Source organism: Cupressus sempervirens, chromosome 6 (genome assembly GCF_028749045.1).
Source record: "Cupressus sempervirens isolate cs-2001-9-10 chromosome 6, ASM2874904v1, whole genome shotgun sequence".
Classification (NCBI taxonomy): domain Eukaryota; kingdom Viridiplantae; phylum Streptophyta; class Pinopsida; order Cupressales; family Cupressaceae; genus Cupressus; species Cupressus sempervirens.
The window spans coordinates 405,048,301-405,062,667 of NC_143123.1; the positions used below are offsets into that span (position 1 = coordinate 405,048,301).

Below are 14,367 nucleotides of genomic sequence, written 5' to 3' on the forward strand. Positions count from 1 at the left end.
TCAAACCACAGGTAGCCTATGTACCCACCCGATCACACAGCCATTGTATTTATGATATTACATGATTTTACAGGTCTGGTTATATTACATCCTGTCTACAGGATGTTTTGAGATGTGAAAGGAGTCTTTTGAAAGTGTCCAGTCTTTGAACTCTGTTTGATATGTTGTCAAGTTAAGCCATGTTTCCAAGCTTCTCCAAGCCCATGTGGGAACTTTTAGCAAGGGCCATGAGTAAAAGCTTTCGCTTATTAATGTGAAAATGTGTATGTGTGTAGGTGTAAAGTTATAAACTACAGAAACTGGGGTATTTGATTGCTTATTTTTTATATCTTTTTATTTTTTTAAAGAGTAGTTAGCAATGGTAAAATGTGATTGTGATACTTTACCTTTTAAAAGACAAAAGGTTGCTCTAAAGTTGAAGGTGTTTATGATAGTAAAAGATGTATCATGTTGACAAAATGTCATCCATTAGTTCTTTTATTTTCTATTGCTGTTGCTTTGATCTAGATAGTGAGCAAATGGATGTGAAAAATTAACTGCTTTCTTTAATGGTCATCTAAAGGAGGATATTTATATGACACATCTAGAGCGCTTTGTAGTGAAAGGTGAAAGTAATTCGGTCTGTAAATCAAAGAAATAGTTGTATAGTCTTGCAAAGTGTTGTAGGATGTGGAACTAAAATTTCATATATATGTGCTAAGTTTGAGATTTGAGTGTTCCAAGCCAGATTATTGTGTTTATTATAAATTTGACGGTGACCATTTCCAGTTTACTGCGCTATATGTTGATGATATCTTATTTATTAATAAAGACAAAGGAATGATTTCAGAGATAACGTCTCAGCTTGCAGTTAAATTTGAAATAAAAAATCTGGCTAAAGTTAATCACATTGCAGGGATGGAAATTAGACAATATAAGATCGTATGAGTAAATAGAAAGCTATGGCTTGGCCATTAGCTCATATATATACAAACAATCACCAAGCATAGTCTTAAAGCACCTTCAATAAAAAAATTTAAGACAAAAAACACTGTGGCCAGATTTCACGCAATCAAAAAAACATTGGTGGTCAAGAGCTCAAAAAGACATAATATAGCATAAATTTGAGATTCCAAAGAAACTATGTCTACAGTATCAGCAGAAAAATAAATCAACAGTTTAAAATTTAAAAAGTATTAAGAGAAACAAATAGAACAAAGTAGACAGGATGGCTTGGCAGGCAAGGAAATTGTTAAAATAGTAGAGGGAAGGGCCAAATTACTCTCTATCTAACCCAATCAGATTAGAGTGACCTGTTGACTACTCAAACTTTCAGACAAACTGTGACTATCAAGGGAATCAACTGTGGACCCAATACATTAATGCCATTAGATTGCAAGAAGACATGGATATTGTGACTTAATAATGTAATGTTGTGTTTGTGTATATAATGGGTCAAGATATTGGGAATTTTAAGGACGTTAAGCTACGAGAGATATTATACCATCATGATCAAATTTTGATGGATTTGTATCCAATTTAGAATGCGGACATCTTCGAGTTCTATTTGTACATGGCATCTTCACAAAAGAGACTGCTTTTAGCTACCCCTAAGCTTGTCCCTCATTTGGTCCTGCTTGGACAAAGTTACCAGATGTGCACCCTGCTGGTCCACATCAGATCTGACTGCATGCTCTGGATGCACTTCAATCTGGATGTGCATCCCAAACCATGGATGCACACCAAATGTGCGACCAGTCACTATTTGTGACTTAGAAAACACAGGAAAAAAGATGAAAATGCAAATGATCTTGAACTTTCAGCAGCTGAAAATATAATAGATGATCAAGTAAAAGACATTTATAATCCTTTTGATGAATGATGAACTATATTGAAGATCGAAGATAATTATCATTTTTTATTGTCAATTTGAAATTGTAATGATTTTCATTTGAATTGTAAAACTAGATATATATGATATGGCTTATTTGTAATATTTTTAAACTATCAATTGATATTTAATATTTATCTTTGGCATTTGGCAATAATCAATGACAAAGTATCATACCATCGAATGATTTAGTTTTACAATTCTGTATATTTCTTTAATATTTTTTAACATACCATATATACACACGTACCCAAACCCCCAAAAAATTGCACATACCCAAATATCGGGCTCTCATATCCACACTACTACCGGCAACTTAGTCTTTAGACATTAGATGCATCATAGCATTTCTAATTTTTTATTTTTAGACTAAGTTGCCTGTTAGGGTTCAAAGAATCGGTTCGCCAATACGGCATAATTTTGAAATGCGGTTTGGGTTTGGTAGTACAAAAGCATGTAAAAAATTTATATATATTTAAATATATATATATAGTAGTCCTCAAATAGGTTTGAAATTAAATTATATTCTTATAATATATAGTCAAAGGTATAATTTAGTATAATATTTAGAATAGAATTAATATATTTTACACTTACTAAATTGAATTTATTAAAAATGAAATGATATTAAATACCAAAATAAAAAAATATTAATGAACTTTATGCAGGTTCTATTCACCAATGGTGGGATCTAGGTTTAATATCACCTTTCATCACTGCAAGTTCTTTATCCTCCCCCTCTCCCCTCCCTATATGATCATGATCGCCTCAGGGGGCCAAGTTCTAAAAAGCAGATAATTTGGTTCTCTGGGCTATAAGCATATCTATTTCTATAGCCAATCCCTCGTGATATTGTCCTGTATTATGTGCTCCTCTTGTCCTATCATGTAAGTTTTTGATGTAAAGGGTTTCGGGTCCCCCTTCAAAACCTGTTTTTGCCTCAATCAAAACAAACTTTATGCATATTATAGATAGAAATTAGCAAGCTTTAGGTTTATTAACATATTGTAATGTCCCCGTTTTGGAGGAGTTAATTATTTATAAAGTTATCGATAAAAAAATATATATTACAAGGTAACTTTATATTTAATTAAGAGATATATCTTATAAAGTCATTAAATAAAATAATGTTCTAGAGGTTGTTGGAAGGAGCAGAGAAATAATTAAAAAAGGAGGCCGACCTATCGAGGAAAAAAGAATAAATAGGCATTGAGGGCCCATTGCCTATCATCGAGATTTATTATTGATTTTTGCTTATGTGCGTTGTGGAGCCTAGGGTTTCTGCAAGTAGTCACAATTGGCCATTGAGAATGAACACTCTCAATTGGTACACAATTTTGAGGGTGTGAAAGATCACTTGAATTATTGCAGATGTGGGAAGGATATTTCAGTCCTTTCACTTGTGCTTAATTGCTGGTTTGGAGTTTCAAGAGGAGTTGCACTTTCACCATATCATCTTCAGTAGTCAGTCTCCAGTATCTGATCAATCCAAGTTCTTCATTTCAGTTTGTAGTTCTAACAAGTTCTCAATTGTATACAGCCAGATAGGGTTTGTCTGTAACGTGCCATGTCATAATGTTTCGGTGCTGAAAATTGCCATATCATTTGTAAAAACATTTGATTTTCATTGAATGAATACATTGGCACTATTATTTCCTTATTTCAACAATATACTTTAGCAGTGTATTAAATTTAGGGTTTTGTTTAGTGGCCTATTGGTAAGTGCATTACACATATACTACATCAATATACTTGGAACAACTGATAAATCTTTCAAACAAGCACTACATCCATTGATAAATCAAACCATACATTAAATTAATTTAATTAATGTTCCTAACCATACATTAATAAACCTAGAAGGGGTGATACATCCATTGCCAATGTGGGAGAAGCAAACACTGGCATCATTTTTCATCTCTCTACTATGATGTTGTTGGCGTGGGCCTTTTCAATTCACAGGCATACACAAAAAGGGCAATCATCACAAACCAATGATTTTTCTCTACTCTTTAACCATGTATCATGGCAGGTACAGGAGACTGTAAATAAAATTTGCAAATAATCATATTGCAGAGTCAAGATGGTCATCGCAAACCCCAAACCTAACCAACAAGGTACACAAACCTGGTTCGAAACAGACCTGGGTTCAACCATAAAACCACCGAACCTGATAACTTAATATTTAGATAGTGTGACTCTCTTCTTCTACTTTCGCTGTTTTTCATTGATATTTTGATTAGAGATTTTTTAATATGATATAGAACAAAACAAGAGACCACAGGAATGAACATTGGAAAATTCACAAAACTCAAGGTGTCGAAACCAACAAATATATGTAGGGAAGAAAGAAACCCATATATCTAAATATGAGAAACACAAATTGACCATACACTGCTTTCAACTAACTCTCTGATATAATTCTATTAAAAAAAATCTCAGAGACAAAATTGCTGTAACGTCTATATAAAAATGAAAACAAGAAAAGTTAGATAAGCAGATCATAGATATGGTACATGTTGATTCCGATGTGATACTAAAAATTTGTATATCACAATTCATCTTTCACAATGATGTTGAATCTCGTATGGTTCCTTTAAGTTTCACATTCAAAATAGTACAACTGAACCTTGTGAGCAATCAAGTTCCGATACAGAGATTAAAATGGATTTGATAAATCAACCTATTAAATTACCTCTGGCTTCAAATCACGGTGCACAACACCTTGAAGATGACAAAAGGCAACTACACTCAGAATCTGCACAACAATAACCTTTGCATCTTCCTCTGAATATCTCCCACCCCTGCATCAAAATTCCAACAATATTTCAATATCAAAACTTCAAAATCTATTAAGGAAAATTAATTCCAATTGCCAGGTTAGCTTTTAACCTACATTTAATGGGCCTATTACCCAAATCATCCCTTAATCAAAATTCCGAAATGAGATACAATGACAAGAAAATAAATGCTCTAACCTGGACAAAATCCTGTCCAATAGTTCCCCGCCTTCACATAGCCTACAAAATTGGATATATCCAAATTTAGCTGTATAAAACAACCAAGCCCTCTATAACTGGATACATCTATGTTACTGGCATTATATTCTTATGAATAAAAATCTTATATAATAGATTTCACATAACTCTTAGTTTAATACAAAATAAGATATTCAACATTTGGAAAGATATACTTAGACATATATAGTTATACATGTATATGTGTGTGCACACCAACCTACATATGATACATTCATACATGCAAAGATGCAACAATATGAATCTTTTCTTGTATTCAGACTCTGCTTTGTAATAATAATGAACAAATATACACTGTGAAATTTGTTATTTATTAAAAAACAATCTCAGAGCAAACTATGCATATACAACACAGAAACAATGATACAGGAATAGTAGAAATGACTAATGTAATAATCAAATGGCAACAAGAACATGGAGTCTTATTATAGATATAAATCAAAAAATTATCTGGATTATTAATAGATGATACATAGAAATTCTCAATATCACAAGTACTTAGTACAGTGAACTTGAGCCCTCTATTATGCTTGCTATATATCAATCGTATTTTACATGTGATTCTAATTGGTATTGAAAACAATGGAAGCATGGGAAATGACGATTGAAATAATTATATTTAAATAATGCAATGAAATGTAGACACTTGATTTATGAAACTGTACATGACATTCATTTCCTGGTTTTACACCATAAAATTAAAACAGGATAGCTTACAAGGCTCACCTATATTATAGTGGGGTAAGACTTGTGGAAAATTCCCAAAAGCATACTAAACAGCAGTGAACATGAAATACTCTTAATTGTACATTTTAGACTTCAAAATTGAATTGCACACAACAATATTTATAAGCTTCTGACAAGTAAAAGTCTGCAGACTTTTAGACATAGAATCTAAATATAAAATTAAGAATTAATTAGGGTAAATGTCAATTACTCTGTGACAATATAGACATTATTGTTGTCCTCGCATGCATCGTGATATCTGATCAAATTGTGATGCCCCGAGAGCCCCTTCAAGATTTTAACCTCTCGGCGAACATCTTCAACCCCTATAGCTGTAGTAATCTACCAATTAAACACCCAAATCGCACATAATTAGAAAATGATTCAATGCTAATGCAGATTAGGGTAGCTCTTCAATTCAATGCATCTGATGTTGCAGAAAAGCCAGAACAAGAACCATATTATGCTAACTAAAAATTTATTTGAAAATACAAACTAAGCTCTTATTAACAATAACAAAAAATTCATTGAAGTGGATCCGGCTAGCATTAACAACAACAAAGTGGATCTCGCTAGCATTAATTAGTCAAATTAATTGGAAATATTGCATCGAACGGTCCATAACAAATAATAAAAAATCAGTAGATGATAGCATAAGTGCATCCACGCAATTTATGTAATCAAGAATTGTTTAAAAAATCAACAATTTCAAAAGAGATGATTTGGAAAACTTTTCTAATCTGATATTAAATGGTACAAAACAATAACGACAAAAATACTGGCAGATATTATAATATGTCATAAATGAATCTATGTGATCAATGCAATTGAAATCGTTTTAAAAAGCTACTGATTCCACAAAGCGTTACATAATAGTAATATGATCTAGCATTATTGCGCCTACAAGAAAGTGTAGAACCAAAGTTAATTAAGTGCAATATCCATTTCAACAATTCTTCATGTTAAGAAAACGAAAAATTAGATAAACGGACTGTAGGCAAAATCCCTGACAACAAAAGACAAGAAAGTGGGTGACTGCAGCATAATCTGATCATGTAAGTGAATAGTTGGAAGAGCTACTGGGTGCATTTTTTTTATTTCTTAAATAATTTTACGGTAGTACGATCTCTGGACTGTATAAACAATCTCACTCTTCCTGATCATGTCTCATTCGTCAAGATCGTGTGTCAGACACACGGGCATAAATTAGTTTACTTGCCAGATAGATTAGGGAAAATGCACGTCCGTGTCAATTATATCCATATTTTACGTGCACGCAATTGAGAAGATCCCTGAAACCTATACCCGAAAAAAAAGGACAAAAGCCAAAAAGAAAACTACCTTGTCCTTTGAAATGATCTTGACAGCCACAGACTGCCCTTTGAGCTCTCCCTTCTTGACTTTTGCTTGACAGGTATGTCCGAAATGGCCGCGCCCAACCTCCTGGCCGAGCTCATACTTAGCACTGAAATTCCTTGCGTAACCAAAGCTCTTATCAAGTGGTTTATCCTCCTCCAAGACATCCCCCTCAGGCAAGGGAACCTCTTTAACCTTGGGAGCTCCATGCCTTTTCAAAAGAAAAGCTTGAATGTGCTTAGCAGGAGAAGGAGGTGGAAAAGGCCGGCGAAAAAATCTTCGCGGAGTAGCCCTTCCAGGAGAAGGAGAAACCCCAGCTGGAAGCGGGCTCGGTTGAGGAGTGCAAGCATAAGAATAAGTATTATTTACGTAATGCAATGGCGTGGCCGAGGCTCGATCCTGCAACGATGTGGAAACAGCAGATTCCTCCCCCTGTACTATAAAATTTTTAGCATAGCATTGCCCCATTGATGATCAACGCCCCTATCCCACATCACAATTCAACCATACTACAACATTTATCCCCAAAATCTGCAATTCAACAAAACGCCCCTGTTCATCTATTGCTGAAATGGCAAACACGGGAAGCCATTGAAGGGCTCTGAGAACTTTTTAGGGTTTTCTCCCCTAGGGTTCGAAATCTCCTGAGGTGTTCAAATTCCAGAGAATGCGGATACAAGAACACTTTGTCCTAGACGGAAGGATTTCGAATCTTTCCTTCGCGTTTTGTGAGAATTATAAATAGCGCAATATGAGGTGAGCATTATAAATTTGTGAGCATGATGGAATTGAACAGTAGAAAATAGCAGAAATGGAGAGCAAATACTCTTACTCATACTCCTACTCATAATCACAATCATACCCAATACTCGCCGTCCTCTCGTCCATTAATTGGCGGACTGAGAGTAGAATTTATGGGGTTTTGGTAGAGATCGCGACAAATTTGGAGGCCGTTTTGGAGGTTTTGTACTTTGGGAATATATTTTTCTTCTTTTGCCCAACGTGGTGGCCCCTGGTTGGTGAGGAATCAACTTTTTCTCGTGCTGTGGAAAATTGTTCTTCAACTAAATAGTGCTGTCATCATTTTCATTGCCTTTAATGGGGGCCACTCCCTAGAGAGCATTTTGTTTTTTTTGACAATGACTCTTCACTGTGTCTTTGCTTTCTTCCCAAGGAAATGTGGTAGGAGCGAGCCATTGCTTTGGCATCCATGATTAAAGCCAAGTTCTTGTCAAAATACTTGGTTTGGGTTGGGAAGCATCTTACCTAACTAGCCCTCCATGCCCTAGTGTCATTGCAAACGTATGTAAATCTGGCTCCCACTTGAAGAGTACGAAAATAAAATCTTGGATGAACAAATTAGGGTATATTTTGCAATAGGTTTAAAGTGGGAGAAGTGTCATATCAAATCAAAATCAAAATAATAATAAAAAATTGTAACATATCATTGGAAATAGGTGAGTTATATGTATAGAGGTTATCCAAGTATTGAGAATCAATATATACTAGTTTTTTAAGAAGTTAGCTTAAGTCTGGTTATCCAAGTATTGAGAATCAATATATACTAGTTTTTTAAGAAGTTAGCTTAAGTCTATTAGCTCACTTGTATTTTTATTTCTTCATTAGTTTATTTGTAGGATTTTGCACACATCTAAACTAACTTCAATCTCCTCTTTTCCCAACCTCTAACCCTCTTTTGCATACCTACATTCTCTCGATATCTTGCTTTTTTCTCTTTTTCCATTTTGTGAAGTTGTAGAATTCATTTAGACTTTTTATGTTTCATTTATTTGTGTCAACTTATCACCCACTGCTACATCCCTATATTCTTTCATTTTCTATTTTTTTAACCAATTACATTTGTTCTATGGATTGTAGGCTCATTTCAGCATCTTCTTTTTCCTTTCTCTTCTTTGTCAATCTCTCTCCATTTGCAATTCTCACATCCTTGATATATTTGTTGGGAATGTGTGTTTGGTTGTTCATTATCATTGATGTCAAATAGTATGTGGTTCAGAGGTGTTCAAGGTGTTTCTCTTACAATTGTGTCCAAGAGTATTTGTTGATGAGATGTTTAGGCATATATGTTGGTCCAGAAAGAAGTAAGGCAGTATTTTTGAACATATTAATGCTTTTGAACCTATAGAACAATAAAAGACATGTATTCGGTGCTATAGTACAATGAAAGACAAATATGTATCCAAAATAATTGAAGATAGGTATGTGTTCTAGAGATTGTAAGAATTATGTTTGTTTATGATTTAGAGTTATTTTTTAGGTCCAAGAGTTAATGTAATGTCCAAATGTCAATAGTTATGTAACAGAGTTATACAGTTGAAGATGACAATTATTCAGTTATATTTTTTGAAATGTTTATGTTCCAAAAACCAAGGATAAAGATATGCAGATGTGATTTGAATTATTTTCAAGTTTTGGTCTTGGTTGTGGTGTTTTTTAATGTTCCTAGTGTTTTAGAAATAATGGTATCAAGTGTCCCATATATCATCAATTTCTAGTTTTGGTCCATAAATGTGTTATGATAGCTTCTAACATGGATTATTGACAAGTGGTATTATTTCTAATGTGGTGTGTGGATCTCACCATAGTGTGTACAGAGTTCTGAATACAATTCACAATTATGTGATTCTTTGGTCAATGTGTTCTACAAGTTTTAGATGGCTTTGGAAGTTGTTCTAGTAATTGTGGATCTAGTATCGGGCTATGTGTAATATTTTCATGGTCTTCTCTCCTAGAGTGGATCATGTTTCATATTTTCGGCTTGGATATTGTATTTAATGTTCATCTCTTATCCAATAGGGCGCATGTTAATTATAAACTTTAATTTGGTCTAAAAGCTTCTAGCATGGGCCTTTATTGTAGTTTGTTATTGGCATAATCAACTTGTAACTCAGTTATAATATATTGTTGGCATGGTTGACCTATTATAAAGTCCAATAATTTAGTTATATATGAGTGCAATATGTGTTTTGGCAAAAGGGAAGTGTGAGATTTGTAGTGAATCATTGAAGATCTATATGTAGAGCTTTAGAAGAACAAAGTTTAGTTTATAAGACTACTATATCATGATAGTGGAAGAGAAGAAAAGGCACTAATAGTGTGTTGTTGAGGTTAGTAATTTTGTGCAGATCAGTTGCATTATTAGGACTTTTTTTATTATCTAGTGTGAATAGTTGTGAGAACCTTGTCTCTAAGATAATCTATCTTTGGTGCATAAATTCTTTGTGCTAGAAAATGGTTTGTGTAATGTCCCCATCTTTTTAGTTCTTAGCCTTTACCTTCTCCAAAGGCTAAGTGGAGAAATAAGGAGAAATTGATTAAATTAGTTTCTTATGAAGTCATTAAAAAAATTAAAATTAAAGGTAAGTTTATATTTGATTAATTTAAATTTCTAGAAGCACAATCAATTATTGTATTACAAAGGGAGAAGATTCTAGAGAGTGCATTTTCTAGAAATACAACTAATTATTGGAAAGGGGGAAGCTTCTAGAGAGTGCAATTAAATAATATTTTATTTCCTTCTTAAAGGGTGAAGGAAAAGAATAAATAGAGGTGAAAGCTTCATTGTTAATCATCTGATTATTTTGAATTTCATTTGTTATGAACTTGGGAGAAGAAACTAAGGTTTTTTATTTCAGTTAGCCATTGGAGAATGTCCATTCTTCTATGTTGCAACCATTTGAGGTGATGAAATATCCACTAAATTTGCTATTCAGGAAAGCTTCATTTTGGAGTTCTATTCATGTTTAAATTGGAGAATATATTTATTGTTGGTTGCTACAATATGCATGAATGATGTTGTGCTACAACATGTATGCTTGATTCATCTCCATCCTTGGGTATCATCATTATCAGGTTCCTCTTGTAGCTATTAGTAGTTAACATTGTAATTTTTTAGGCATATGATTTTGATGTGATAATTCAGAATTAGATTTTGGATTATTTATCAAAGTGTCAGTTGACTGTAGGTATGCATTTCATATATAATTTTCATGTATATGCATTTAAAATACCAAAAGAATTACACTTGTATATTAGTTCATTGTAAGAGGTGTTATAATATCATTTGCGAACATTGTAAATTTCGTAGCATCATTCAAACTATTTAAAGGCAGCATACAAATATTTGATAATATTCTTTGAGCTAAAATCAATCAATTTAAACAAGGGATATTACATTGCTATTAGAGCTAAATCCTACCATCTTGAGGGTTTAGCAATCATATGCAACCACCTGGGGTTGGCTCTCACAAATTTTACACTATTAAGCGAGCTTTGTTTAATAGTGAACAATATTTTCGCAAATAGCCACACACCATGGGTGACAGGTAAGAGCATAGCCCACCAAGAGACAATAGGAATAACAAGGGAATTTTTTAGAGCAATGGTTATAGGACAAGAGCGAATGACACAAGCTTTGTAGGCACTCACCACCATGGTTGAGAGCATGAACCCATAGGGTAGACGGAATCAAGAACAAGGAGATAACAAGAGTGTAGTGGGATCACCTAGAGTTCATAGAACTCTTTCTAGAATAGTAGATAGGCCCACATGTCCTACCTTTGTTAGAGAGGAACCAGTACATGAACCAATGGAGGAAGTTGAGGATGAGACATTTGCAGATATCCTTATGCCTGCAAATGATAAATGGGAATTATTAGTTCCTCAAGTTCGGGAGAGGATGACCTTTGAATGCTTTGTAAATCTGAGGAGAGAACATTACAGGTCACTCAAATAGGATAGGAGGCCTAGGGGTCAAAATAGTGAGCTGAAGAGGGCTACATGCATGCTTACTATGCCTACATTTGATGGGAGTGGTAAGATGATAGCTCAAGCCTGGATTCATAAGCTTGACACATTCTTGGCACTGAGGCCAATGACAAAGATTGAAGCTATCAAATACACCACTTTGCATTTGGAGGGAGTAGCACATGATTGGTGGTACCATGGTATGGTAACACTTTAGCATAATTAGGTGACAAAGTACTAGGACTAAGTGGATAGGTTGGTTGAATGATTTGACAAGAAAGATCCAAAGATTTACTTTTGGGACTTAGCATAGCTGAAACAAACAGGCAACTTGAAGTATTTTATTGGTGAATTTCAGCGATTGACAATCATGTTGCCAAACATTCAAAGTGTAGATTGATAGTTCTTTTCATTGAAGGCCTATCTAAACCACTGAGAGGTTGGATAAAGGCATTTGATCCCATTTCTTTATAGGAAGCTATGAAAAAGGTAAGAAGAATGGAACATGTAGTCCCAACAAACAAATTTCAGTCCAAAGGAGCATCTTCTAGCAAGGATAAAAAACCATTTTATAAAAAACTAGAGAGGATTGATTTTAAAATTCTAAAGATAAAACTCCAACACCTTTTGACAGAGAAACATTAAATGATTTGAGGAAGAAAAAATTATGTTTTTACTACAAGGGACCCTATGATGCAAACCATGACTGTCCTCTTAGACCAAAGGGGAACGCTAACAGAGTTATGTGGGCATACTATGAGGAATCAGAATTAGATAACTTAGACCAGCAGTTTGATATAAAGGAAATAGATGGTGAAAAAAAGGCAGACAAGGCTGAAAACTTGTCTAAAATGGAGTCCAACGATGGGGAAGGAGATGGGCAACTTAGGGGAGCGCATCTCACTAATATTAAGTAGGAAGGATCATTTCAAATGAGAGGAGTACTTGCTGGACAATGAGTTATAACTTTGGTTGATACCGGTACCACTCATAATTTCATTGATGCTAGGTTGGTGGAGAAGCGTGGCATACAAACAAAGGTGTTTAGGGGAATTAGAGTGAAGGTAGCTAATGGCTATGTCCTCAATTGTGATCGTAAGATCATTGAACTCCCATTGCAAGTTAATAAGTATGCCTTCAAGGTAGATTTCTATGTTGTGCCTATGGGAGATATAGAAATAGTCCTTGGGATGAGTTGGTTGCACGATATTGGTGAGTTCACTCTTAATCTCAAGGAGATGGAGATGAGGTTTAAAGTGAATGCCAGGAAGACACATATTCTTAAGGCAATTAGGAACAGTGATTTTAGAATTGTCTCTTTTCAGAGGATGGCTAGATTGATTCAACATGATCAAGTAGAGTGGGCAATAGAGTGCATGTTACTACCATCATAGGAGGGATAGTAGAAGACTGAATATCCTCCTGATATTTAGGAGCTTAGAGTTAAACACTCTAAGGTGTTCAGTGACATTGCACCAGGTAGACCACTAGACAGGGGTATTGAGCACATCATTGAGTTAGAAGAGGGGATCAAGCCCATCATGATTACACCTTATAGGCATCTGAAGAGGTTGAAGGATGAAATTGAAAAAAACATAAAGGAGTTACTTGCTATGGGTCGCATTAGACCGAGTAAGTCTCCTTTTGCTTCTTTAGTGGTGTTGGTGAAGAAGAAGGATGGGACATTGAGGATGTGCATTGATTACAGGGTGCTTAATAGGAAGAAAATTAAAAATAGGTACCCCATTCCCAGGATCAATGAGTTAATAGATGAGCTTCATGGAGCTTGCTTCTTCTCAAAAATAGATTTGAGATTAGGTTATCACCAGATCAGAGTTAGAGAGCAGGACATCGAGGAGACAACTTTTAGATGTCATTGTGACCATTTTGAGTTTATAGTTATTTCATTTGGGCTAACTAACGCACCTGCTACTTTTTAGACAACAATGAATAGGGTTTTCCATCCTCAGATGAGGAAATTTGTACTTGTCTTCTTTGATGATATCTTGGTGTACAATAGATCTTGGGAGGAGCACTTGGTTCACCTTGACATGGTGTTGGATATATTGGGCAGAGAGTCCTTGTATGCAAAGGAGTCAAAATATGATTTGGGTAATGACAAAGTTGTTGTATTTGGGTCACATCATCAGTGCAGAAGGTGTACGCATAGATCCTGAAAAGATTCATGCCATTGTGGAGTGGCCTTCACCAGTGAACCTTACACAGTTGAGGGGCTTTCTGGGATTATGTGGTTTCTGCAGGAGGTTTATAGATGGATATTCCAAGCATGCAACACCCTTGATAGATTTGATGAGAAAGGGAGCTTTCTTATGGACTCCTAAGGCACAAGAATGTTTTGAGAAATTTAAGGAGTTGATGACTTCCTGTCTAGTGTTAGCATTACCAGATTTCAACAAACCTTTTGAGCTACACTGTGATGCTTCTAGAGAGGGTATTGGAGCAGTGCTTATGTAGGAGAAGCACCCTATTTCTTATGAGAGTAAGGAAATTGAGAGGGCCAGAGTAGAGCTTCAACATATATGATAAGGAGATGTTAGCCATTATGCATGCTTTGGCTAAATTCAAACAATATTTTGTAGGTAGCAAATT

At 34.7% G+C, this 14,367-nt stretch overlaps 1 protein-coding gene across 2 annotated transcripts in view; it reads right to left on the reverse strand.

Annotated features, from left to right (window-relative positions):
- The window catches only part of LOC149552775 (CDPK-related kinase 3-like), a 30,321-nt gene extending 22,262 nt beyond the window's left edge, over positions 1 to 8,059 (reverse strand). Inside the window, exons 1-4 of one of the 2 annotated variants that reach the window (XM_089788317.1) lie at positions 6,976 to 8,059; positions 5,846 to 5,976; positions 4,849 to 4,890; positions 4,566 to 4,674 (exon numbers count right to left, since the gene is read on the reverse strand). In XM_089788317.1, coding sequence (XP_089644443.1) covers positions 4,566 to 4,674; positions 4,849 to 4,890; positions 5,846 to 5,976; positions 6,976 to 7,458 — 765 coding nt within the window. In that variant the 5' untranslated portion in view covers positions 7,459 to 8,059. The remainder of the gene's footprint in view (positions 1 to 4,565; positions 4,675 to 4,848; positions 4,891 to 5,845; positions 5,977 to 6,975) is intronic. The other variant, XM_089788318.1, reaches the window with a different exon arrangement.
- Between the last annotated feature and the right edge of the window lie 6,308 nt (positions 8,060 to 14,367).